We start from the raw sequence: 27,128 nt of genomic DNA on the forward strand, positions 1-27,128 counted from the left end.
GGTAGAGACTGGGGGAGTTGCTTGACGTGGAACTCCATGGGAGTATTGGAGAGAATTACGCACATCAGTCAGAAGGAATGAGAGTGGCTTAGGAAATGGCAGTGAGGCAGTTCAGTTGAGTTGGACTTTTGGATGAAACCTGATTCCAAGCAAATGTTTTCAAGTGGTTTGGCATTGCGGGTTTTTGGGGGGTTTGGGTTTGTTTTTTTTTTTTTTTTTTAGAAATGTTAAATGCAGTGACATCTCTTTTGCTATGTTATGCTGGCTCTGGGAGAGTAGTAGTCTAGGAAAGAGCCCCAAAACTCCTGCCCAGCATAAATGTTTCTTGTGAGTCTGGTATCACCTGTGTATCAGAAACAAGAATGCAAAAAGAGTGCTTGAAAAAAAATTGTGACTTGAATAGAACCTATTTGATGTAAAGGGGGGAAAAAAAAAAAGAAAAAGGAACAGTTTCAATAATAAGATAAATTAGTCCTGTTAGCAAAGACTGCATTATGAATGATAATGGGAAAAAGCATGATATGCATATTCTGACTGATACACATGTCATATTGCCAAATAACTGTTATTTTGCATGGGGTGATGGGAAGAATGAATTCTCTGGATAGCGTAAAATGGAGAATTAATTCTGAATGACGTGCAAAGTCTTTCTAATGGCTGAGACGTGGCCTTCATCTTTTGTTGTTTCTCTGTTCTGTGCATATGGTTTCTTTATGGTACTGCCAAAATGTCCCTGTTGCTCAGCAACAGCAAGCTGAAATAGCACCAGTTGGAGGAAATCTGCTGATTTACACTGGTCATAAAGTGTGTACTCCTACCCAAGTGCAGATTTTGACATAAGAGTGAAAGCATAAGAGTAAAACCTTTGTAGGTTTACCTCTCTGGGGCACACACGGTTCTGGGAGGGGAGATGTCAGTTCAGACACCAAAAGATATCCTTTTCTGTTTGTCTAGTTTGACAAATGGAGAGGTGCATCCTCTGGACAGAACATGACCTTATCTAATCCCAGTCTGGGGGCCTGTCCAGCATCTCCCCTAGGAATGAGTCTTCATCTGGTCTCGAGGAGGTTTCCAGCTCTGCCTGTAGCTCTGCAGGCACAACACTGTGCCTTTGGCTGATCGTTCCTCCTGTACAGAAGCAATTTGCACATTTAAGAAGGTATCGATGCAGCAAAATGCCATAAGTACAAAGAGCAGAAGTTAGAAGTTTCCAAAGCATCCCCCATACACTCATTTCATAATTTTATTTTCCAACGTCTTCTAGACTACTTAAGAGATAATCTGTCTTTGGAAGAGGCTAGTGATGATAAATAGAGGAAAACTTATACCAAACTCAAAAAGGCATGAGTATTTGTTTTAAAAATTAACTCCACACAATATTATGTAGCTATTTACCAAGTAAAACACAGGAAATGGTACACTTTTACAAGTGATCTCTGGAGTGTCAGTCATACAGAAATACTGTCAAACATCTGAAAACCTAACACTTCACCAGAAAATACTGCCAGCAGTTCATCTCAAATATTTTTCACTCAGATCTTTTTGACGTTTGCAAGAAGGCATGTGTTTTTCCCAACCTCAAAAATCAGCAGTAGCACTATTCGCAGGCTACTTTTTGTTTCCTCTGCTACAAGAGGAACAGGTTTTGATCTGCTTTCCCAGAAGCAACGTTACTGCACGTAGGCTAATGCCAAGTGAAGGACCGGAGCGTATGGAGTATTTTTGGTGAAGATGTCAGCTTCATCATGAGATGAAGTATCTTGATGAGCCAGGCAGTGACCAGCAGTGTTGGGTACAAGGTCACCTTCCTCCTTCCCTACCTGCAGACCCCAGGAGCCTGTGCAGAAGGTGGCACAAGGCTGGTCTGCTGTAGACCTCTGCTACGTCCACCAGTCCTCCAACCATCCTCTTTCCATCGTGGCATGGAGGGAGATGGCAGAGCAGCAACTTCAGCAGGAGACGAACTTGCTGCTTGACATTTGTGGGGCGAGGGTGACAGTGTAGGGAGAGAGGTCAAGAAGATCAGCTCACATTAGTTCTGCTTGTGCACAGGCTGAACAGAGCCATTTTATTGCATAGGAAAGGGGCAGCAATGACTTTGCTGCTGTCCCCTCCTTTGCTAACACATGACCTAGTTGAAGTATCAAGAAAAATCATGAGATTAACATAAAATCATTAATCTTATTACTTTTTTTTTTTTCCTTTTTAGAAAAAGATTCTTTGCACTGGTATTTGCTTTCTTGGCCTTGGGTTTGCAGACTTTTTTCTGCAGCTGGGTAGGCCTGAAACATTTCTTTCAGGAAATATTCCAGCCTAGTGCAAACTAAAACATCCAAAAGCTGGGGCTGATAGACAGCCCCTCCCTGCCATTACTGTGATTTTTACCACAAGTCTTGCAAGTGTTAGCAACACTGCCTGCAATTTATCTGTGTCCATCTTGTGTGTGATGATTGCTAACGCACATCTCTCTCCACTGGGCTTGAGAGATCCTCCAGGTAGAGTTCTTCACCATCTATTTTCTACTTAGCAAAGGGTACTCTTTATTCCACTTCTCTGCTACTATGAAGCTCTCTAAGACATATCCTATTGCTGTCATAAGCTGGTCTTAGCCATTAATTAGGAGTCCCATCAGATGCTGAGAGATGCTCTGCTCTTTATTGCTTTACGTCCGATTGCTGTGACTTCGATTTCACAGACTGATTTTTCTTTTCAACTTCTAAGTCATTTCCCCACTGCTTAAAATTGAAGTGTCTTTTCAGACATATGTGCGTTTGAATCATTACAGATTGGTCTTGGGAAAGGTCCTTCCAGCACAGCACAGTTCTATCTAATCAGGATAGCACAAAGGAATGTGGTGGAAAAAGTCTCTCCACTCATAAGGTGGTAATTTTTTTTTTTTTTTTTTTTGATCTTTTGACTTTGTAGCACACAAATCATGTTTTTTGGGGGAAACACCTTGCACTCTTGCCTTAAAATCTGCAAAGTATCTTTCTTCTTGGGTCTTTATACCTCACAGCAAGACCTCTGATGTTTCTTCATCTTCAGGTAATAAGCTCGGTTGGCTTCTGGATAGGTGACTTTGGAGAGTGGCAGCTTGTAGATGGCAGAGTTGTTTGTGCTTATTAACAGGAAGGTCAGCGCAGACAAGCAAAAAGACCAGGTTCCTGATGGCACCCCAAACTGCAAAGGAAAATACAAAACAACCTATTTACTGTATGTCTGTCTTTCATTCGATCCCCCAGCCCTTGAACAAAACCCAGAGCCAGGTAGCTTGGAACAAGCTTTCTCAGGGAAGTCTTGACTTGGTTTTGCATGGAGTCTCTCCCTGGGGAGGCAGAATTTCTTTATGAGAGCTTGACATAGTGCATTAACCTGCAACATCCACCAGCTCTGGTGAGAAGGCTGCCTTCTCTTTGTGCATCTGCAGTGGTCTTGGATGGAGATAAGAGAGGAGTGGATACCAGAAGCATTCAGCTTTTTCCTGGGCTGTTGTACTGAGTGTCTTTTGGCACTTGGGCAAAGCAATTAAACCAAATTTGAGATTTCTTTACATGTGTGGAGGGCCCTTTTCTCAATCACTTCAGGCACAAAGTATAGACATGTAATTATCTCAGAGGTGTTGAGGGCTGAGCTGTGGCAGTTCATGCAAGCTCTGAGGATGAAAAGTGGTGATCAAAGTCGCCTGTTCCAGTGGGAACCACACCAACCCCTGGGCAGACCATGTCCCCTCTCCCAGACCCGTTCTGCCTTTGGCTGAATTGTTCTCTGAGTCTTGGTGTTCTGCCTCACAAGCCAGGAAAATGCCCAAATGTACAAAATGTTCAAATCTGTCTTTGAGGAAAAAAGACCTTAGCTAATACACTACTTACCACAGACAACATGTTAGTCACTGTTGCTCCCAGGTAGGCACTGAAGAGCGCTGTGAAAAAGAAAGTTCCTGGTGATTTTGGTTGCTCACGGAGGAGACCAGCAATGGCAAAACATCTCTCCCACTGCCTTGTGTAGCTCAACCAATGTTTACGACCATGCCTGGACAGCCCCCTCTTAAAGCTTTTTCCTTTGCACTGTGTCCCCTCCAACCTGGAGCTCATGGAAAGGGCGAAACAAAAAAAGAACTGGAGTGATGAAAAATGAGACTATGGAAACAGAGCCTTTTGAAAAATGCACTGACATGGAAAGTATGTAGCTTGATGGATGGGGTTAAATAGGAAAATAAGCCTTCCACCCCCATCTCTCCTGCCTCTAGGGCTAGAAGGTGGGTCAATGAGATACAAAGCTAAATCTTTTTTATATGAGCACTGAATGAGCAATAGTTTCACTCCCAGCTCACTGTGATATTGAAATTTCATATGGAATTGCCTTATAAATAATTCTTCAATCATTCTGTGTTGCCTAGCTCATGCCTTTGGTATCCCTTTCAGTAGGCTGAGGAAACTGTACTGTCTAACTATAGGTGCGGACTCATCTTGAGCTCCAGTTTTCTCAAAGTTTAGATACGTCCTCCTCCGAAGAAGGAATTTGAGCTGGTATCTGTGATTGGAAAAAACAATATGATTCATCCAGCAACGTTGAACGAACACAATTAATGCCTCAAACCCAAGCATCTCATTTCAAAGACCTTAGTCAATCAGCATCCACTGATTGCGCCTCTTGTTTTGAACGCAACTCTTGGCTGAAAGTGAAAGCGCTCCTTTTATTTTGTCAGGGTGCGTTAGAGCAATGGCTCCACCATCCAGCTCAATCGTTTGTCAGTCTCGCCGAAGTCCATCTGCCTGTCTAGAGGTGGCCATTTGGCTTCAGCCCACCTCCAGTATAAATGCATCTCGTCTCACTTCAAAAGGAAGCGTGGTAATAGTGAAAATCCATAGGGTACGTACCGCAGGCAATTGCCAGCAAATGCGTCTGCCAGGTGAAAGCGTAGAACATGCCTCCGATCGCAACGCACGAGAGGGAGCTGTTGTAACCCCACAAGCCCGAGTAGATTTTGCTAAAAGGTGTTGCTAGACTCAGCGCTGGAAAATAAGTCAAAGATGTGTCATTCCTTGGCTAAAGAGAAAAAAGCAGCTGAGAAATGGCATGAATCCAGCTTTTTAAGGGCTCTAGCCTGCATACGTACATGGAATTCCTATTTGTAGTCGTGTTGCTATGGTCTAAGGCTAAGGCCGCTTTAATCTAATGCAATCAGGGCAGAATTTCCCTGCTGCTGTAGAGCTGAATTCGGCCGTGTGATTTCAGCAAAAGATGTATGAGTGAACGAGCATACGTGTGAACCTTAAATGTATCCTTGAGGCCTGCACATTCAGACTGATGGCTATGACTTTTATTAAGCCACTCCTAAACCTGTCAGAATATACCCAGAAATGAAGTATTTAATAATAAAAATTCATTTCAGCCAAAAGTAGGCTTCTTTCTTCTGAAGATTTCCACCATCATGAAATGAGGTAAGAGAATGGGGAAGTCAAACAAAAGAATTCTTAAAACAGAATTGTATGTGTATATATTTTTTTTAAGCACTCATTCTCCAATGGAAGAAACATTTGTGACTGTAAGTGCTCCACTCATTGCGGTTCCTCTTTTATTCTCCATGTTTTTATATAAATCTGCAACACAAGTCAAGTCCTTACCTGCCAGGATCCCTACTGCTGATCCAATTGCTGCATGCAGACAAATGAGTGGAGAAGAGATAAATAAAGCAATCAGGAAAATTCCTCCAGTCCAGGGGTTATCGCAGCCATAAACCTGACCCACCCCGACTGGAATGGATTGCAGGAGCTGCAGGAATTAAAAAAAAAAAAAAAAAAAAGACAATTTGTTATTGGTTTCATAATTTTTTTTTTTAAACCTATTTTTCTTGGTCAGGTTCGTGTTCGGCATTTGTTAGATGCAGTGTCTCTTCCTGGACTGTCAGTGGAAAGTTTGGACAATTCTCAGGAGACAGCAGGGCATTTCCACAGGGTTTTCCCCTTTGATGAAAATGAGTCACGCCTTGTTCCTTAGCCATGAGCTCCTCTGCCAGGTTTTTGCTCTAATATCAAATGCAAATGTCTTTTGTGAAAGGGTTTGCTCATCATCTTTACACATGCTGCTGACATGACCATTTTTGCATGCTGTTGATGATGATGACTTTGAGAAGATATTTGGCTCTGAGTGGGCAGATCCAAGGATGAAATGGCCAATAATGTCTTGGCCAGAATTACAAGACTTGGGTTAGGCTGTATCCCCCTTCTACTTTTATACCTGAAACTCCCTTGGGATTCACTAGGAATATGAATGTGTAAAAGTTGCTGGGTTGGTGGGACAGAGCCCAACTTGGTCGCAACTTAGAGATGGTTTTGAAACACTTCTCCTCAAAATGTTGTGTTCCTCCACATGGAACAGCCCATTTATGGTCCTCATAAAATTATGTGCCACGGGAAATGTTTTTTGAGAAATGTTCACTCATATGGATTGCTATTTAGTATCAATTAACTTCTTTTTCTTAATAACTCCCAGGGAACCCCTCAAAAGAGCCCACTGAGCCTTAGGGGAAAGCTATTACTCCAGTATCTATGTTGTTTACCATGCTATGCAGGAAAATAATTTTATTTTTTTTAAAGGTCCCACTTGAATCTTAACTAAAAATATGTGAACATGTGCCTGCACCCAAATTTGTAGCCATTCTTCCATAGTAATATCTGCTTGCTTATTTCTAATCAGAAAGATGCAATTTTAAAAACGCAGCACTCTTTACGTGGAAAACTAAAATTAACCTGTGAGTGAACTGGTAGTCTCAGCACAACCTTATCTATGGGGTGCTGATCAGTATACGCACAGTAATAGGTAATTAGATTCTAGAGGCACTTTGAAGATTACAGTTTAGATCCAACTGTAAATGAAAGATAGCAGATAATACCAAAAAGATTCATATTTTCAAGCTATCAAAAATGTCAATTCCTGGAGTAAACCTTTACGTTTTGGATAATAGTTATCTTATAAATGCAATTTTGTATTGCCAGGCCATAATGCAGTAACGGAAAGGAAGATAATATGATTCTATAGTGGTTTTCTTTGTAAATCGAGAAGGTTGTTATCTTCAGGACACCTTACCATTGGCATTTTGGCATTCGTCCAGGTGATGTTTGGTGTTGCTGTTGCAGACTGAATGACGGTTGTAGGGAAGAAGAGGTTATGGGGTCCTGATGCAGCCAGATAGAGGGTCAAGGCCAAGTTGAAAGGCAAGGTGAAAACAGGCAGATCCCACTTACAGAAGACTGAGCCTAAAGCGCTGGTGAAAACAGGGCTGAAAGAAGAACAAAATGGTCACACTAGGAGCTTGTCAGCTAGGAAAAAAAACCAAACCACAAAACCCAACAAAAAAAACCAACTGCAGGAAATTCACTCTATTTTTTTAAAAAAAGCTGTTTAATTTCCTCAGTGTTTCTGATAAAATCAGAGATATGCTAGGTCACCCGGTAAATTTCCTGCCCTTCCCAGGACAGTTAGCAATGTACAGATTCCTGTCAGGTTACGCAATATGTGGTGAATTTGGCTCCATGAAGGAGCCAAGATCCTCCATTCATATGGAGGATCCAGTGATTTAATGGAGTTACTTCCCAGCTCAGTCTCAGTGTTTACTTTTTTTCCTTTTAGTACGTGAAGTGGATTGAATTTAGGACACCCGTGTCAGGTCTGAGTGAATTGCGAAGAAGGCTGTGTGTCCTTGTTCATTCTTATGGATCAGGGTCATTAGAAGTAAAGGCTGATATCAAATATATGCGTATTAAAGTGAGTATAATACCACATGAACTCCAGGCAGACAGATGATTTGTGTGGTTTAGCAATCTCCAGCTAGACATTTGGGGACCAAAGGCCAGCTTTCAAAATTTTCACTGTCCAAATACCTAGCAGATTATGGTGTCATATATATAAGTAAAGTATTATTAGTTGTTTGTTTTCATTAGCATCAACCGTCATGTCTTGGGACCACTGAACAGCTTCTGTGCTTGGAGAAGTAAATTTTCGTGACATTTTTATATGGCAGCTTAAATAGATGAAACACTTGTGGTTGGTGGTGGGGAATGGTGAAAATAATGTTTCTCTTGAAACAAAAATGAATTGACTCATGGCAGCAATATGGCTAACATTTGGGGCATTGAATTACACATGATCAGCCATCGATTTTCCTTTTCCCCATTGGGTTTATTTGTGATTATGCGGGTGTTTTATTGTTTCTGGATTACATCTGAGTTTAAAAATGCAAACAATGATACAGATTTAGTAGCACGTATGTGCCAGTTGTGTTTCTTTTGTGTTGCAGTCGGCATAGTGCATAAAAATACAACAGCTCAGTCTCCGTGTGGGGACACTGGGACTGGAATAAGAAGCAGAGGAGCCATCCGACTTACCACGTCATGGACACCAGCGCTACTGGCAGTAGAAGCCACCAGTGGTAGTTTCCCTTAGCAGAGAAGACGGCCATGAGCAATCCCACCAAGACCCCGTTATAGCCGTACAGACCTGCTGCTATGGCTGATCTGTGTGAAGAAAACAACTATCTTGAAATTTTCTCCCCTGGGGGTGCTTTGCTCCCATCACCCCCTCCCTCCCCATGCAGTTGTGACTCTGATGACGACCTGCCAAGGTTCCTGCACCGACCTTCAATTTACTTGAGTCCCACGTCCTCTCAGCAACTACTCCTTCTGCAGTTACGTCTAAGTGTCTCTTTGCACCAGATGCAGCTGGTGGGAAGATCTGTCTGGTCCTACCAGACCAGATACATAGCCGGTGAAGGCTAGATACGTGCTCCTCATCCACGCCGCTTGTTTAACGCATAAGTCAGCACTGAAGTGACAGTCTGGTTTTGAAGGAGAAAAGGATGGTCTTACCTGTCCTGACCCAGAATAAGTGCTGTTAAAGTTGAGACAACTGTTCCTAAACAGCCTGTGAGCGTCCACCATGGGTTCTGCACCAGGAAGCCAGCAACTACGATAAGCCCGCTGAGGGGATTGTTGACAAACATCACCTGGGATATCCCACGCAGCACCCAGTCAATAAACTGGATCATGAGAGGTTTATCTGGAAGAGATCAAATTAAATAATAAACTGCCCCCCCCTCCCCCCCAAATACACAGATGGTACTGATTCGGGATGTTTTTTTCAAAACTCAGGAAGAATTTTGGCAGTGGAACTTGGCAGCACGACTGAAGCCATGAATCAACAAGACTGTAAAACCTGACTGGGATTTATTATGGTCTATACTGAAGTCTTACAGCTGGAAAGCTGAGATGAACAGTGTGGTTGCCAGAGTACCCTGGACCGGATTCATATGAACCAGCTAATTTATGATGCCTGTGCCTCAGATGGCAAATCGTGTGTGTATCCCATTGCTGATTTATTATGGGGACCAAACACACCTACCTATGTGTGATTTAACTTCACAGTGGCATTAGGCTTGACAGAAACTGCTCAGCTGAAAGGACAGGGAGCATTATGAAGAATGGCAGAGCACAAAATAACCATCCTAGGCTGTGTTCTGTGGGACTAAATTCGCTTCGTACATGGCGTGTTGGGAGGTAAATGTCATCTCGGTCATCCTCAAGATTTAAGCAGTATGTGGATCTCTGCACAAAGCTGATTTTTTTCACTACAAAATGGAAATAAATCAGGGCAGAGGTAGTTTCTGTACTACTCTAACTTGAATCACATTACTGAGATGTTAGTTATTACTCCTTTGATGCAATCCTTCTTTGGAATTCCCTAATTAGTCATGATGAAGTAGCTTTACCTTTTAGCCAGGCTCCAAATTCCTTCATGTCTCCGGTGATGTACCCAACAGCTCTGCAGACTCTCTTCCCAGCTTTGCTCAGTGGATTCTGCTTTATTGGCTTTCTTTCCCCTTTGGTTTCTATCTTGACATCAACACTGTTTTCCATGTTGATGTTCTGACCCTTTGGCAAAATTCAAGGGAAAAAGAAAAGACAGATCATTACAATGCCTCTTACTGATCCCTGTTTATTCTCTCTACCACATATTTTTGCTCACCATGTGTTATTTTGGAGCCAGAAAGAGGAAAATCCTTACTCTGAACACCTGATTCTCATGTCTCCATGAGCACATTCCCTCTTCATGTGCTTTTGGGACCCTGCGCTGTCCTTCCAGACTTTCATGCAGTCATAGATTTGAACACCACAAGGAACCACTGAGCCTTGTGTCATAGTATTTTACGTTATTTTAACACTCTGCTCAGCTATACCATGTTTTCTAGAAATCAAGCAGCTCTTGATTTAAAGGGTGACTTCAAGAAGAGCAAGGTGGCATTAAAGGACACTGGCTTCACAGAAGTTGAAGCTCACCTCAAGATTCAACTTATTAGAGATCCAGCACATCTAGGAAGCTGCTTCAGTGATTACGTTTCCTCTGCTGCTTAACCCATATTTCCAGTTTGATTTTATCCATCAGCTATCAATAATAGTTACCTAGAGTTAGGTTTATAGATCTCTATCCTGTCACCTATTGGGATCAGTTCAACATTTCTCATGTCCTATAGCCAATTCGTTATTTGTCTAAGGGCCAATTCTCAATATGAAGTCAGCAAATTAAAACCAGCCAAACCTTTCCCTGGAGCGTACTCAGTTTTCTGAAGAGTAGAACTAATTCTTGGTAATTGTCAAGACAAAGAAAACACAAGACAAGGTAAGTTGTTGAGCGAATACAGAACCAGAGCTGCTTCAGGTCTCACCCGTGAGTAGCAGCTTGTGCAAGAACTAAAGGATTTAGGTTGGGAGTTAATAGTCTAAATAGGATGATACAAACACAAAAGTGTTGGAGTTAGTCCTTGACTCACTTGCAACTTTGGTAAAAGCCTTCTTGGCGGCTGGGGAAGAGAATCCATGCTTCAGAAATACAGGTGCTGAGTACTTAAGCTAAAGCAGCCTCATCCTTGGGTGTTACACTTGCAGACCCAGACATGTTGTTAAACAGCTCTGAGTCTTTGTAGGGGAATGGCTGGTTAATGTACGTCCTGGCCAGTTTCTTACTGTGTGTTTATTGGAGGGCTGTTGGTGACATTTCGGAAGTAGTAAATATTTGCACAAATAATAAACAGACATTTTCTGCCTTCTGGGAGGACCCACCTAATGCAAGGATAGGTTCCACCTGAAAGAACCTGAAGACAGGACCAGTAAGTAGAAGAGTGTTGAATTTGACTTTGTGTAGGACACGAAGGCAAGGAGCTTAACTAGAGGAGGAAGAAAAGAAAAGGATGAGAGTATTGCTAGGGATGGTGTCTTGGTGCTCGAAGGCTTTTTCCTGGCTCAGTTATAATTCATTACCTTGATTCATTAACCTTCGCTTTTCTCATATTTTATTCTGAAATAATGGAATAAGTGAATTGGATGCACTTTCAGTTAAATCAAAATTTCCAGCCAAGACAAATGCTCTTCATTTGGTGAAACTGCATTTACATTTTCAATTTATAGAATCTTCCTCTTTAGGTAACTTAGGCTTTCTCTGTTGCTAATCCGTAAAGTCAAGGGCTGTTGCATTTACAGAGCGATGTTTTGTGTCCCGTGCTAGCACGCCCAATATGTTTCCCCGCATGCGGAGTGAGGAGCTGTTTGCACCGCAGGAGCCTGGAGACGTTCTGCAGCGTGGGATGTAATGGGCACGTGAGGAAGTATCAGAGTCACTGTCTGGCCCGCTCACATGGTGGAGAAGAAAACGGGTCAGATTGGAAGCCCTAATTCATCAGAACTTTGAGTCGCTTTGCCGTAGGAAGGCACGTAAGTGCGTATTTAACTTGCCAGTGAAGCAATGCGAGTCCAGTGCTGAATCAGGACCAGAATGAACGGGAAAAGACTTTGCCCGTGGTGAGTACCCGGGTGGAATTTCACTTCTTTCTTGTGCAAGGTAATTTTTACTCTGGGATATGTAATAATTACACGCTGTAAATCCCTGTGAGATGTGAAACCTTTTGTCTGCTCCCAACACTATTTGGCAGTGCATGGGCTGTGCTGCTGGCACGGCAGCTGTGTGAGGCAGTACTGCACCATGCAAGTCTGGAGAACTCCTTTGCTCTGGGTTTTCACGGGCAGAAATGAAGTCAGATCGATGCACTTGGCATGGCAAAAAGGCCAGGTGAGGCATTTCCACCAACCTGGCTTGAACTTCACCCCCGACGAAGGCTGTGTCAATGCCCTGCATACCTGTTCTTCCAGAATATTCAAAATCGGAGTGCCTGGGGGGCGATCACAGGCACCTTCTGGCCGGTGGTCAAACTCATGTTCACTATGTCCCTGTCCATCAAGTGATGTGTCTCTCTAGAGGGGAATCACATGAACTTCAGTTCATCTTTCCTATCAGCTTACATAGGAGAAGGAAATCATTACAAAACACCCCCATCACCCGCAAAGCAGCCTGGTATGCAATGGGGAGGCCAAGAGCACTCTTGGTTTCAGATGAGGACTTTGTGACACCGTAAAGACCCAGATCCAGCCCCGTTGGCTTCGCTGCCACCCCAAATGACATCGCAGGTGCCGCGTGAGGGCTGCCTCCTGCGTGCGCTGATTCGGCTGTCGCCACCGGCATGGGAATTTTCCCATCCATCCAGAAATGCAGAGCATGGAGGACTTGCTCTACTTCTACTTACTTGTCCAAAGAAAGTATAAAGGAGCAGTGAACCACCTGGAAACCAGCACCAGCAGAGAATTTTTGGGGCAATTTTAATAATTTTTGGCGTTGTAAGAAGTGATAGCTGCCGTATATGCTCAGATTAAAGATCTGCTAACACATTACCTTGTTTTAGGGGGTAGGTGATAGCAGCCGTTTTAAGAAAGGACAGAACACATGGAGATGTTCAGAGAATTTTAAGTCTTGTGAAGATCTGCTATTAAAGTTATGTTAACATGCAGTTTTCAGTCAAGGTGGGCTTTCTTTCTTAGTGGATGAAGGAGGGAAATGGAAATAATTGTGAAAGGACTATTCTGCTGGAACAGACTGCTTGGCTTCTGTGGGGAGAAAGGATTTTGTAAAAATTTTTTCATTCCTTATTTCTGTTAGTCTGGGAAAGTGTTTTTTGATCTCAGATTCTGAACTAAAGACTGTGTAAGTCCTGCTCTCAGACACACGGCTTGAAGTGCACCTCCTGATCTCATGTATGCTCTGGAGCAGTGCTCCAGACGTGCATTTGGTAGGAAAACCAGTGTGGGCTCCTGATGCTGGTGTGTAACTGGTGTGATACAGGAGCAGCAGCAGGACCCAGGCAGAGGGAGTCTGAATGCGATTTTCATCTCTGTGGTGCAAGGACTGACTTGCTGCAAGTGCAGAGGAACTATTTAAAACTATTTTCCCATGGTGTACCGTGGAAAGTGAGAGCTAGATTTGGGGCGCTGCTGCTTTTCCCCAGTGATTTCAGATGTTTGCTGTCTCTCCTTGCCTAGATATCTTTGTGCTGTTGGATAATATCTTTCTGCCATCCTCGCTAAGAATGCTCGTGTAAGCAGAAAGGAAAGTTTTGCAGCTAGAATTATCTAAATACTTTTGTATCAGCTATGAAATGGAATCCGTGAGAATAGAAAAGAAAAAAAAAGATGTTTCTCTTGCATGGAAATGAAATGACCTCAGGGCCAAGAAGCTAATCTATTGTTTTTTTAATCATCTTTTCAGAGTTAATAAATGTCCTGTAGCAAAGTACTGATGTTATGCAACTTCATGTCTCCCTAAATCAATTTCTCTTCCACTTGTGTACACTTCTTCCATGTCACGCCATACCTACGGCATCTCAGTAATGCCTCGTTAAAGCTGCAGCGAAGCAGGCTCCGTGCTGGTGCTGCACTCCTGCAACATCTGGCCTGCAAATACTTTTTTTATTCACGTGCTGAAACGGAGACAAGCCCGGTCACACATTCAGTATGTGTTATGCACGGTAAGACTGGTGCTGTGCTTGCAGCTGGGAAAGGAGCAGAGGCTTTTATTTGGCTAATTGTTTTAATACTCCCAGGTAATAGTTAATTCCAAGCTGGTGCCTGCGTTGCTAGGTTTGGGGCTTTTATCTCTAAAAATGCAGCAAAGTTATCTAACACATTCTCTTCTTTCTGGAATTTTCCTCTCTCCCTGACAAAATTCAAGTTACTCTGTAAATCAAGAGGATTTAAATTACCGTGTGGTATTTCTTTGTCCAAGGAACTGCTACTGCACAATTACAGTCATTGTATCTTGCATTCTCCAAATTGTTGCTGTGAAGCGTGCGGGCAGCCAGCTCTGTGTGCAGCATGTTTTTAGAGGAATTCCTGCATCCAAGTACAATAGGAGGAAAGGGCCAGATTCTCAGCAACTCTGATTCCAGCATAGCCTGTGTAATGTTACCAGGGCTTTAATAAAGCTGGATAAATGTAGTGTTGTGTTATGTATAGGAACACACGCACGCACAAGCACACTCCCCAGCACAGAGAGATTATAATGCACTTGACCCTCACTGAAAAAAAAGTTCAGGTTTTCCAATAGAAGATACTTTTCAAAGCATTAGTTCAAAAGAAAGCTTATCCCTCAGATTCAAATATTCATTAAGCCCATTCGCAATTCAATTTTCAGAGATCTGTCTCTCGGGGACAGAGAAATCCAGAGATACTATCACATTAACTGTATATTATTACTATTTGGGCATTTTTCATTTTGCAGAATGGAAAGGCAGTAAAAGGAGATGTTAAAGAGTTCCAGTTGTTTGTTGTTGTTGTTTTTTTTTTTTCCTTAAAGGTTCAGCCAACTGGGCTAAGCAGTACTAATAAATCCTCACCCTGCTAGAAAATTCTCAATAATTGAAATTCTTGTGACATTTGCTAACCTCTGTGCTCCTCTTGAGCTTTAGCTGCTCTGACTCAGGAGGACTGTTGAAATGCTGTTTGTTAGGTGTTTTGGGGAAGAAGAAAGATCCAGGTAAGACAGTCAGTCAGTAACAGGGTGCATGTTTATTGCTGTGCATTCAAAGGAACGAAGAGAGTGCTCTTACCTCTCTGATGAGTTCAGGGGTGGCTGTTGCTTTGCTGGCTAGGACAGAAGGAAAGCAGGGCTAAGAGAGTGGGAAAAAGAAAATGCCCTACCAGCTTATATAGCCCAGCATGGCTCCTGTCCTGATATTACTAATTAGTTTGTTTCTCCTCCCACTTAGTGAGCTCCAAGCAAATGTTAAGAAGTTTCCCTCTTGAATTCTCCACCTTTCCTCTTGCTCTGTCCTTGGTCTCTTGCCAACAGCCTCTCCAAATGTCCTCTTCCCTGCTGCTTTTTTTTTTTGTCTTTTTTTTAAACTAACTCTCCTTTAACTCTGTCCTTTCTCCTCCTCCACCACTTAAAAAGACTCAAGGCTTCAAACCAGACTCTCGATATACCTGAGCTCGACCTCTCCAGCGTTATTCTCCTTACCCAAGACAGGTCAGCATCCTTCCCTCGCAAAACGCTGACCTGGGAGTGTGCATCACAGCGTGTCGTGTATCAGCAGCCTGTTGAGTTTTCCTGTTTCTGGGTAATTTTTGGAGGCACTATTCTATTAACACACCAGAGCGAAGGACCTGGTGACCTTCCGTTGTTTAATTGCTTTTTATCAGTTATTTGAGAAATTCAAGGGGTATTTTTCTTTCTTTTTTTTAACCTGGCCTCCCTGGCTCGCTGGAGGAATCTGGAATATCAGAAGCGTGGCATATTTGAGGGGTTTATAAGGCTCTGAAATCACCGTGAAAGGTGGAGAAGAGGCTGGAGAGGGAAGTCTTGAGGGGGTGAATTACAGGAGAAAGGGCAGAGAAAAAGCTAGTGAACTTAAAGGAACCCGTTAGGCTAATTTAAACCACAGTTTAATTCACTTTAGGACTTCTTGACAGTGACGGCTTAGAGTGCAACTTCACCCGAGTGCTGGAGCGAATGGTTTGTTGTTGAACCAAAACCCATCTAGCTTTATGACTTTGCTTCCTCCAGCCCTGTGGAAACAGCCTTAGCATCTCCATGAGCTGGAGTGACGTTATTCTCACTGTGTTCCTTCCCAGGGTGCCTCTCTTTTGATGGAGATGTTTTTAACAGGAGACTGGATTTGTTTTTTCCACGCCTAAGAGTAGGGTATCTGATAGCGGTTGTCAGCTTAGCATCGCTGAGTGAGCAAGGCTTCCTATAATCAAACAGGCACCAGACGTTGTGAGCAAGCCAGACACTGCCATCCCCTGACTTTACACCCAGTAGTACACATTACGTTAAATTTTGCAGGGGAAGCTGCTTTGCTCCAGCGTGGTAAATTTTTTTCCCTTTACTGTTAATTTCTTCTTGGACTGCCTTTGCTTTCTCACTGGTAAAACAAATCCTTGCATCTCAAAAGAAGGGAAATGCATTGGGTAAGTTGGATGGGAGATCCTCATAGGGAATCTGATCGGATTAAGTTTTAGACTTCACATCTCTCATGTTTTGAGGATGCTCAGGCCTGGCCTCAAGTCGTTTAAAACAGCATCTTTTCTGCTTTCTGTGAAAGAGATGCAGTGCAGGGGGCAGGCAGGATTCGCTGTCGGGCTGTGCTGCCTCCATCTGTGGAGTGGTGGGGTGGCTCTTTCCTCCACAAAACCAGATTTGGGACCCCCCTGTCCAAGTCTGGCACTTTAATGAGGTTGTGGACACATTGGAGGGGATTCACAAAAAAAAGCCACTGGCTTGCAGGTCCGTGATGGATGTCTCGGAGCGATGCTTTGTTTAGATTGTCAGAGCTGGTTAATGAGTAACGGGGTCAGAGTCTGCTGATGCCTACGTGGGAATGAAGTCCCTGGCAGCAGCCTGCTCTGTGAACTAGAAGCAGAGCAGTGATGATCTCCAATACCATGTCATGGCTTCACCGGATCGTAGGTGCAGCCAGCTACGGGGAGGGTTTGACTACTGCAGCAACTGCCTTAGGGAATCCCTAAATTTCTAACAATTACCTTCTGAATAGGTCTGGGCCAGATCACAGATGGGGTGCTGGAGTCAAGTGCGGGAACATCTGCCCGCGGCTGTGTGCCTTAGACGGCCAAAGCACTGCTGGTTGCCTGAGGACTGAAATTCCCTGTAGGACTGGTGCAGGAGGGTGGGAATGATAGAAAACCTCCTAGGTGTGATTCAGTCGATGCCAAGCCAGGTGCCCATCACTAGCCTCCAGTGCTGGGCACTCAAGGGCGTAGGTAACTACTCCTGTCTTTTGGGCTTTGGGATTCAAGGTGGGAAGACTAAAACAGCATAGGCCGTTCCTCGTCCAAAGGATCAAGATGTGCCGGTTCTGTAGCTGTTGGGTACCATCCGTCTGGGAGCGGGCCACGAGCTCTGGGTGAGCTCTGGGTAACCACGTGATGATGTGCAAACTGAGCAGGCAGGGAACACTTACAGGTGACCAGCGAGTTGCCTCTTGGTTTTAGGCACGTGTGAAGACCAGTTGGTGCTGAGGACAAGGCAGTTAGGGTTGGTGTCTGGCAATAAGTCCTGTGTGATTTAGGAGGGCTGAATCTACGGCTTAACCCATCAGCTCTCTGCCCATGAAGCTGGTTGATGTGTTTCTTCTGCCTGCCGTGCTCGGTGGGAAGGCGGCTCTGAGAACGCCCCTTGGACTGAGCCCAGTGGTTGACATGGTCAGAAGAGGGGTTGGTGGTTGGATCCCAACCAGACTTAGTACCTGAGCTGTCCCAGAGAAATGCCTGAATGATTCCTGCCTGTCTTAGCTCGCCAGGCAGGAGCTGTCTAGTTGTGTTAGCTGGGTAGAGTGCTTGAATTCATCAGCTCTGCCAGAAAAGACTCTAATGGCCCTGATCCAGTTTCTCATGCTCTGTCTCCACACCTCTCTCAAGGCTCAGTGGCCTTCAAGAGGGGCATTGAAAACCACTTGATAGCAGATTGCCATTATACTGCTGGTTTTGGCTGTGCTCCTCGGCTCAGGTTGCACTGCAGGGATTAGGTCTGCACAGGGAGCTGCATCAGCTCTTGGACTCCAACAGGTACTCTAAAATGACGTAAATCCACATATGGAGCTCGTCAGATTGCTAAAACTCAAGTCCTGGTCTGCCTTTGCTAGGTTGGGCCAAAGTTTGTGGGTTCCTTGTCATCCCTCATTGCGGGCCAAATCACTCCCAGCAGCTGAGCTCCCATCACTGGGCACCACTGACAAAAGTCTGGCTCTGCCTTCTTTACTCTCCCCCACCAGACACTTGTACACATGGATAAGATCCCCTGAGCCTTCGCTTCTCCAGGCTGAACGCTCCCAGCTGTGTCGGTCTCTGCTTGTATGACAGGCGCTCCAATCCCTTAACCATCTTTGTGGCCCTTTGCTGGACTTGCTCAGTATGTCCCTGTCTCTCCTGTACCAGGGAGCCCCAAACTGGATGCTATAGCCCAGATGTGTCTCACCAGTGCTGAGTAAAAGGGAAGGATCACCTTCTTCAACCTGCTGGCAAAGGTCCTCCTGGTGCAGCCAAGGAAGCTCTTGGCCTTCCCTGCTGCAAGGGCACATTGCTGGATCGTGGTCACCTTGGTGTCCACCAGGATTCCCAGGGCCTTTTCTGCTGAGCTGCTTTGCAGCTGGGTGGCCCCCAGCATGTACTGGTGCGTGGAATTGTTCCTCCCCAGATGCAGGACTTTGCAGGTCTCCTTGTTGAATTTCATGAGGTTCTTGTCAGCCGGTTTTTTTTCCAGCCTGTTGAGGACCCTCTGGATAGTAGCATGACCCTCTGGTGTATCAGACACTATTCCCAGTTTTGTATCTTCCCCAAATTTGCTGAAAGTGCACTCTACCCCATCACCCTGATCATTAGTTAAGATGTTAAACAGTTTGGGCCCCAGTATAACCCCTGGGTTACACCACTAATTACTGGCCTCTAGCTGGAATTTGTGCCACTGATTACAACCCTTTGAGCCCAACCATTCAGCCGGTTTTCAATCCAACTTGCTGTCCCCTTATCTAGCCCATAGTTCATTAACTTCTGTGTGAGTATATTATGGCAGACAGTGTCAAAACCAGATGATGCTCCAAAACAGCTCCAGCAGGGTAAGGGACCTCTGCAACTCATCTGGTCTAGCCTCCTGCTGTAAGGCTGACTAGGACCGAACCCACTGTTTCACTTCCAGAATTTTTCCCAATCTGTGGTTTCTCTGGAGGGCTGTGGAGAGGCAGCAGTGGAAACGGAGGTACGGCAGGAGGGGGAGATAACCAGACGGTGTATTGAGGCTCAGCCCAGAAGCAGGGTGCTTGGAGGAGCAACATCAGCAAGTCTGTTCCCATCAATGTCTGTGGCCACGTTGCTTTTCACCGTCTTGTTTTTATGAGCAAATGCAGAGTGGAAAAATCTGTTTCAGCACAGAGCACCAAGGGGGTCTGTCACAATCTTGCACTTGTTTGCTGAGGGAAATAGTTTTGGGTTTATACAGAGTGGACCAAAAGCCAGGCTGGTGTGGGCACCTTCTATCCCTTCATTTTGACCTGTAAAAATTCTCTAGAGAAAGTTGCTATTTGACATTCCTCTGTGCGACAACTGGATGGCTTTTGGTAAGTGGCTATGGGGATGGCTGGAGAGGAGCTCTGCCTGGCTCTGGTGTCCAGCTCCCTCTCGTGGTCTGTCTCCAGCACAGCCCCATATGCAGCTGGGAAATCAGAGCAACGATTCAGATGTCTATTTTTTTCGAGGGCTCATAAACAGCAGTTCTCTGGCCCGGCACTGTCAAAACTCCCCATGCTCTGAGCTTCTGTAAGGCTCTGGATACTGCTGCTGATGTAGGCTCCCAAAATAAACAGTTCTAATGAACACACGTCACTTCCCTCCTCTGCCCACCTGCTCTGGAGACCCTCTGCCCTTTCTGTCCAGCTTGACATGATCTCAGGACTCGCCTTCTCAATCCATATGCAAGAGTGCATAAGTGCTATCTGGAAACCTACTTACTGATTAAAAGCAATAGTCTCTGTCTCCCAGGATAGGAGTGGGCCAGGAATTTGTGAAGAGCGGGTTGCAGATGTCTTATGGCTAGAGTAGGGTGTAAAAAAGCTCTACGCTGTCATGGAAAATAGATGCCAACTTTAGGCAGAGGTTCAGACTCTCTTCCTATAGGCTAGTGCTTGGAATATGGGAGTGCTGGGTTAGCAAATGACTCATCTCTTTTAGTTGCAGATTTTTCAAGGTATTTGTTTAAAACATTGGTGCTAGTGGGAGTGAAGAATTGCTTGGAAGTGAGCTAGTTGGCCAAGGCCAACACATGCCAAGGAGTGCACTGGTGGTTCAGCATCTAGGTGATGATGAGCTGTGGCCAGGCACCACTCCATTCACTAGCATTGAGGTGGCCGTGGTGTCCACCACAGAAAATGTCTCTGAGAGCCCGAGAAAGGTCAGGTAGTCGTATGTCTCAATGCAATACAGGTCAAAGAGAAACCAAGTGCATTCATCTGGCTGGTTCCCCTTGTTTGGTTTTGTGTTCCCTGCTTTGTTTCTGAGCAGCACCATCACTTCTCTTATCAGCAATGGGCATTTCTCTAGGCTGGCCTGGATGCCTGTGGAAATGAGATTGAGTTGCAAGCACCTATGGGACCTCCGTTGGAAATTGTTCCTCTCATCATCATGATCCTAGCTCCGATGGCTTACTATGGCAAACTGGCTCCCAAGATAAGGTGCAGGAAGACACTGGCCTCTCATACGGTTGTCTTCAGCTTCAGAGAGCTTTTCTCTCCCTGTTGTGTGCATCTGTTCTGGAAGATGGAGTTTCAGTTCTGTCTGGCTCTTGGTATGATCCTGTTTGTTTCTTTGCCCTGGGACCCAGGAGCTGGTAGTGAGAAAAGCTCTCTGCCCCATGCCAAGAGTCTGAACCTCAGGGCTGCTTGTTTTTCTGGCGATCTGTAGCATTGTAGACTGGATGAGCCATATTGAAACATCCTGAAATACTAGAGGGTTCTGGAAGCCTGAGGTTAACTGTATCGATGTATTTCAGGACTGGAGAGGACATTGCAACTCAAACAATTCTAAATTTCAGCTTTAAACCCCTCTCCTGTTCTCCTGGCTCCAGGAAAAAGCCCAAATCCAGAGGCTTATTTTCCAAAGCTACCTCAAGACAGCAGGATCCCTGTAAGGATGACAAAGCTGGCCAGACTTGCCTCATTTTTAGGACACAAGGCAAGGTGGTTTTCTGCTGCTTCATCCACTTTTGCGATTTCAGAGTCAGTTCACTTAACTTCCCTGCATCTAATCTCAGCTTGATAAAGTTTCACTCCCTTTCCCCTTCCTTTGCCCTGATGGTAGGGGTGTGAGTCTCACCCAGGACATGCCTGCTTTTAAGGAAATAATCCATTCTCACAAACATGTAGTTGTAGGAGATGAATGTGTTAGGCCTCAGCAAAGAGCGGAATACCATAACAGTTCCAACAAGAAACCCTTTCAGCATATAAATCCTGGTGTTTACTATTTTCTTGCCAAGTAGTTCTTAATAGAAGCGGAAGGTGCTGTACGTGGCATGGGTTGCAGCTCTGATCAACAAGAGAAAGAGGACCAGTAGCATCCAGAAACGAACCAGCAGACAGTAGGAACAACTGAAAATTAATAATCAGTGCAATGGATAGAGGTAGAGTTACACTGGCTGTAGATGCTTATGGAATTTTGCAAGGAGTGCTACAGAGCAGCATTTTCACGCACACACACACAAGCAAACATAAATCCATTTGCAGTAAAGATGCACATTTTGTAGTAGACAAAAGAAAAAAAAGTCATATGTGTTGGATAATTCAATTTCTGGGAATGGAAAATGCCCTAAACAGGGTTTAATTTACACAAGTGAAATAAACTCACTCGGCTACAGTAAGAAACCATCGCTGGCTGATATTTTGTTATCATCTTTGCCTTTCTGGTTTTCTCCACAGCCAGAAAGTCGCTGCCTGGTTTCTGGTGGAGTGGTTTTGCAGAGCGGAGATTTGTGGATGACAGGGCAACAGAGCTGTCAGCACTTGGTTGAAATGAGGGAAGTGTGGAGGAGCGAGGTCAGGTACAGGCTGGGGTGCCGTGCAGCGAGGGGAAAAAAGACTCCAGATCATCCCCAGCTGCACGAGTCGAAGATATTTCTGTCTCTCTGTCTTTGCCTGGTGCAATTCAGTGCGCAGCACAATTTGATTTGCAGCTGCTGAGATGCGCTAAGCAGCCTGAACCCCTGGGCATTTTGGGTGGGTGAGGTAGATGGATGTTTTTGGAAGGGCTCCTGCATGGACTTGGTGCTTTAACCCTGCTGTGCTGAGTGAAGCTGCACATTTGGGGAGCACGGATTTGGGTCTGCCTCAACTGTCTATGCAAAGGGCTGTCCCTGGAGAAGGATGTAATGAAGCGGCTCCATGGCAGCTTAAGCTACTAAATGCACGAAGGTAATTGAGTGTGCTCAGGAGCTGCTGAGCTGGAGTCGGAGGTGCCCAAACTCATTCCCAGGGAAAATGTGGTGGAAGAAACCTTTGCTTCCCACAGAGCTATCCCCAGTCTTCTCATCCCACCACTGGGATGTGTGAATTCCAGCTGTGGCAACAGCTGCAGGAGCTTGTAAAAGACCTCCTGAGAACTGTAAAATCAACTGCAATCAAGGGTTTGTTTCCTGTTTGAACTCCTTCCATCTTCCAAATTAAAACACACCCTTCTGTTGAAGGGGGGGTGAGGGGACAGTGTTTGGCAAACAGATCTCACCCTCAGAGCGGTGGTAATTCTGTAACCCTGGCAAATGCGATCAACAAAAAAATGAGTCAGCCCCGCAGCGTTGGGGAATACGACTGTCATTGCAGACTGGAGATATCTGGCATGGACAAAGCACAGAACAACTTCCCAGCAGCTGGAAATTGTAGGGACTTACCTTATTTGGGTATGTTGTAGAGTTTGGGACTTTTCGGCTTGTAGTGAGGCCCCCGTGTTGCCGGAGTGCCCCTCTGGAGCATAAAGCCCTTTCTGACATTTACTGGTGGCTGCTGGGATGCTGCCTAAGGGCTGGGGGGGGATCCCTGCTCTCCCTGTGTCTGACAACTTCACGCTCCTATTTGCACCGACCTGTAGTTGCAGGTATGGAAAGAAGAGGCGTTGACGTTGCAGAAGGGCTGAAAAAATGACAATATTTATTTTAAGCTCACAGCAGCGTTGGATGGAGCAGGGAGAGAAGGGCCCAGGCTCTGCTGCAGAGCAGCTCTGGCAGCTTGAGAATGGAGACCAACAAGGAAACCTGCTCAGTGGCACCAGACTTTAACCCATCACATTTTGCCTGGCTTTTTCTTCCCATGCGACACTGCAGCCGCTTCTCCTCATCACTGTTTGAAAGCACAGAAGTGGGTTCTCCAGCCCTAGAGCTTTGGGTATTCTCCCTGGGCTGAGAGGTGTCACCATCTCCTATGGTGGTCTCCCTCTGTGCTGCTGTTTCGGTCTGCTCTGGACCCCAGTACTACGTGGGGGGGTTGCTGGGTCTCAAAAAGGTCATCAGATGAAGGAATCAGGAGGTAAACATCACGCTTCAGCAACTAGGATGCTCCAGTGTGGATGGCAGCGTGGCTCTTACCTCTGCTGCAAATAATGTCCACTGAGAAGGCAAATCCCTGCCCTCCACATTCCCTCAGTGCAGCTTTGCTAATTGTTCATGAAGAGTGATTAACAGGTTAGTCATTCTGCAGTCATCAATATCCAAGCCAGGACATCTAAAGCACTCGTCTCAGCTTTTTTTGTAAGAGGTTCTGTGACTGATCTTATCAACAGAAGCATCTATGTCTATGGGAGAAGAGCTGGGAACATCCTCTCAAAGAGAAAAGTTGGTTTTTTTTTTTCTTTTAGGGGGTATGGAGCAAATAGAAGAGTAAGAAAAATGACATTTGGAGCAATAAAGTAAGCATTTTACTTAGAACCGCATAGTATAGGTACAGTTTTTACATTGGACTCCAGTTAGAATAGATGGTCTTCTCTGTTCACTGGGGAGGTCTCTTGCAATCCCTTTGTGTTTCTTAGTCCGCTCCCATTTGCTGCTGCTGTTCAGTTTTTGCAGGCAAATTTTCAGGAGGTTGTTTTTATATATGCTACCGCTAGGCCAGGCATTGATTTGTACAGGAAAAATTATTTAATTTTCTGTGGAAGTGAGCTGGATGGAGTGACTGCTCTACCTACAGAAGAAGCTTTAGGTTTTAGGCTTTTTTTTTTTTTTTTTTATGGGCATATTTGTTTTATGTTAGATCTCTGGAACTGTCTCAAAATGATTAGTCCCATTGAAAACTGTACATTTTATTTCACTTAATGAAAGTTTTTTATAGAACTCAATAGAGCACAGGCTGTTGGGCTACCATTGATAACTTTTGTTGGTGCTTTTATTGTCTCCTGCTCCCTTCCAGGAGACACTTGATTTGTCTTGCCTGTTTTCAAGAATTATTAGTACTGGCTATAGTTACTCAAATCTTTTGATTAGCTAGAGACTTAATAAAGCTGTTTATACCCTATTTTTTATGGATGGCTTCAGCTCTAGAATTGCTTTACTAATTGATTTCAGGATGGATTTACTTGTGGCTGAGGAATTAATGTCTATAGTGGCTCTTACATGACAAATTCTTTCCAATAGCCATATTGTGCTTGGACTTCACTCTTAATTTTAAGAAAAAAAATAATATGCTTGGCATAACTAACCGCAGTTGAGGTTTTTCTTAAAAAAACATGGTTCTAGCAGTATTTTTGTAACTTTATGTTGCTATTATTCAAATCTTTCTCTAATGCTGTGTGTGAGCTAAATTAAACTGTGCAGAGCAGACGGCTAGGTATAAGGAGGAAATGTTTTACGATGAGGGTGGTGAGGCACTGTAAGATGTTGCCCAGAGAGGTGGTAGATGTCCCATCCCTGGGAACATTCCAGGACAGGTTGGACGGGGCTCTGAGCAACCTGATCTAGTGGAAGATGTCCCTGCTCATGGCAGGGGGTTGGACGAGATGACCTTTAGAGGTCCCTACCAACCCAAACCATTCCATGATTCTATAAATGGGTCCTGCTAGTTTGCACATGCTTATAATTTCATTGACTGCTGCAGAGGGAAGGTGTTCAGACAGCTATGTATCACCTCATCTGTCATTCTGCCTTTGTTTTCTCTACAGCAGCAGTAACACTGGGATATCCCTGATCTTGCAGCCTGTAGTGACCATACGAGGTTGCTTTTCTACCAGCAGTGGTTTGCTGGCATCGTGGCTCAAAGGGCAGCTTGTTCTCCTGTGGCTCTCTGCTTTCTTCCCTGCCTGCTGACACCTTTCGTGATGGTGTCTTTGCTTTTTCTGGAGTCACCATGCAGGAATAAGCAGCTGCACATGCAGCCTACAAATATCATTTAACACTGGCTGAGATTGTAGATCCATTTGCAGCAGTCCTCTGTGATAGCTTAAAGGCTTCACTGTCTTTGTCCAGTGCCTGGGTCCCAGGTTGTTTTTTTTTTTGCCAACCATCTGTTTCTCCTAAATTAGCGCTTTTCATCCCTTGCTCTTGTGTTACAGAAATACACCTGTGCCCCTGGGCTCCTGCTGCTTGTCAGAGCTCAGCATCTCCGGGAGGCTGCTGGGATTTGCGTGGGAGGTTTTGACGCACTCTAGTGCATTTGCTGCACATCTGAAGTTGCACATCTGCAGTTGCAGATCTTCCTCCCTCTAATAGACATAGGTCAAATATCGAGCTGTGGTCAGTCCCATCCCTCTTAGTTTGCCCTGGGCCAACAAAACTCTCACGGCTAACAAGTCAGGCAGACTGCTGGGATTCTTGGTCTTTTATTAATCTTCAAGACTTGTGGCATGTGGGAATGCCAGCTCGTTCCCTCGGTGCTTTCCTGAAGGGCATTTGTAAGGTCAGGTTCAGAGGTTAGCCTGAGGTCTAAAATGGGACAGAGGTATAACACAGGTGCTCGTCTGAGGTTGGTGGACCAGGTTATAGTGGCTACAAAGCTCCCTCGATCCCTAAATTTTCAGTAATAGGGTGATCTTGGCTATGGAAATTTGGAATTATCTGCATGCGTGAGGCTGTCTTGCCAGGTGGAATCTCAAATCTGTTGTCATCCAGAGAGGGGGGGAAGGAGGACCTAAGTTTTACCAAAGTCCTTGAAATGGCCTAACCTGTTTAAAAAGCATCTGAACATACTTTTACGGCACAGGTTTTGTCTCCCAGGCTGAATTCAGTCCTGGATGCTGCTTCTAGGGGATATTTAGAGGGGCTGGCAGCTGCTTGTGTTGCTGGTCTTCTGGTTATAAAGACACAAACAGTCCCAGAAGCAGCACCCAGGCTCACCTTTTTTAAAAAGGTCCAAGTGCTGGGTTAGAGCTGGGCTCCCACCTGCTCAAAGACCCTCAAATGAATCTGCAAAACAGCAGAAGCAGAAAGGACAGCATCTGATCTGAATGTTTTTGGTTGCATAGTCTCTTTGGATTTTAAATCTTCAAGTCCTTTGGGTCTGTGATTTTTAAACTGATCATGTGAAATGACTTTAGAATGAGGAAGACTTTCTGTCAGGCTTGTTTTTTTGGAAAAGGTTCGCAAGAAAAGTCCTCTTTTGGGCAATTGGCCCCTGAAGGACTTGGAGGAGGCATCAAGTGGCGGTGTCCTCCTTGCACCTTATGCATCTTAGAAACCAACCCCCAGGGAGAACATCAGCAAGAGGGTTCTCAGCTTCCCGTGACTAACTGGTGATGCCTCATGAGGTTTCTCATGAGACACTGAAGACCCATGTGAAGATCCCAGTCTGACACCCAAGAAACATCAAGGGGAGCCTTTGACTTGTTCATTGCTCGTGACGTGATGCAAGGGAACTGCTCCCCTAGGAAAGGCAGAGAAAGAGCTGCAGTAACTGCCACCTGCAGTAGACGTTTATCTCATTCTTTTACATGAAGTTTTCCTATTTCCCACTGGATGCACGTAGGGATTCAGACCTGCTATCCTGCATTCAGCAGGAGAGAGATCTTCTATTTGTAAGACAGAAAATTATGCAAGGAAAAGAAAAATGTTTGATCATTGCTAGCTAGTCACTTTTCTAGTCTGATTAAAGCATATATATTCATACCTTCATTGTCTTGGCACTTAATGAGGAGTCAGGAGATGGCACCAAAAATAGTATGCACTTTGTAAGAATATTTACCTGTGTATGTTGTAGCTGTTAAAGGGATTAAGAGGGTTAGACA

The 27,128-nt window shown here is 44.7% G+C and overlaps 1 protein-coding gene across 2 annotated transcripts; it reads right to left on the reverse strand.

Moving 5' to 3' along the window:
• Positions 1-441: 441 nt before the first annotated feature.
• Positions 442-15,685, reverse strand: LOC138683294 (urea transporter 2-like). 2 transcript variants are annotated; one of them, XM_069774909.1, is made up of 9 exons: positions 14,981-15,685; positions 9,764-9,926; positions 8,865-9,054; positions 8,385-8,513; positions 7,087-7,279; positions 5,625-5,772; positions 4,878-5,012; positions 3,870-3,919; positions 442-3,180 (listed from the first exon to the last, which is right to left on the reverse strand). In XM_069774909.1, the coding sequence occupies exons 2-9, from the start codon at positions 9,909-9,911 to the stop codon at positions 3,004-3,006; spliced, it is 1,170 nt and encodes a 389-aa protein (XP_069631010.1). In that variant the 5' UTR covers positions 9,912-9,926; positions 14,981-15,685; the 3' UTR covers positions 442-3,003. The 2 variants fall into 2 exon arrangements, with proteins under 2 accessions (XP_069631010.1, XP_069631011.1); XM_069774910.1 differs by lacking the exon at positions 14,981-15,685 and having other exon boundaries at positions 8,865-9,034; positions 9,764-9,905.
• Positions 15,686-27,128: the final 11,443 nt, after the last annotated feature.

The sequence above is a fragment of the Haliaeetus albicilla genome, chromosome W, assembly GCF_947461875.1.
Source record: "Haliaeetus albicilla chromosome W, bHalAlb1.1, whole genome shotgun sequence".
In the NCBI taxonomy this organism is placed as follows: domain Eukaryota; kingdom Metazoa; phylum Chordata; class Aves; order Accipitriformes; family Accipitridae; genus Haliaeetus; species Haliaeetus albicilla.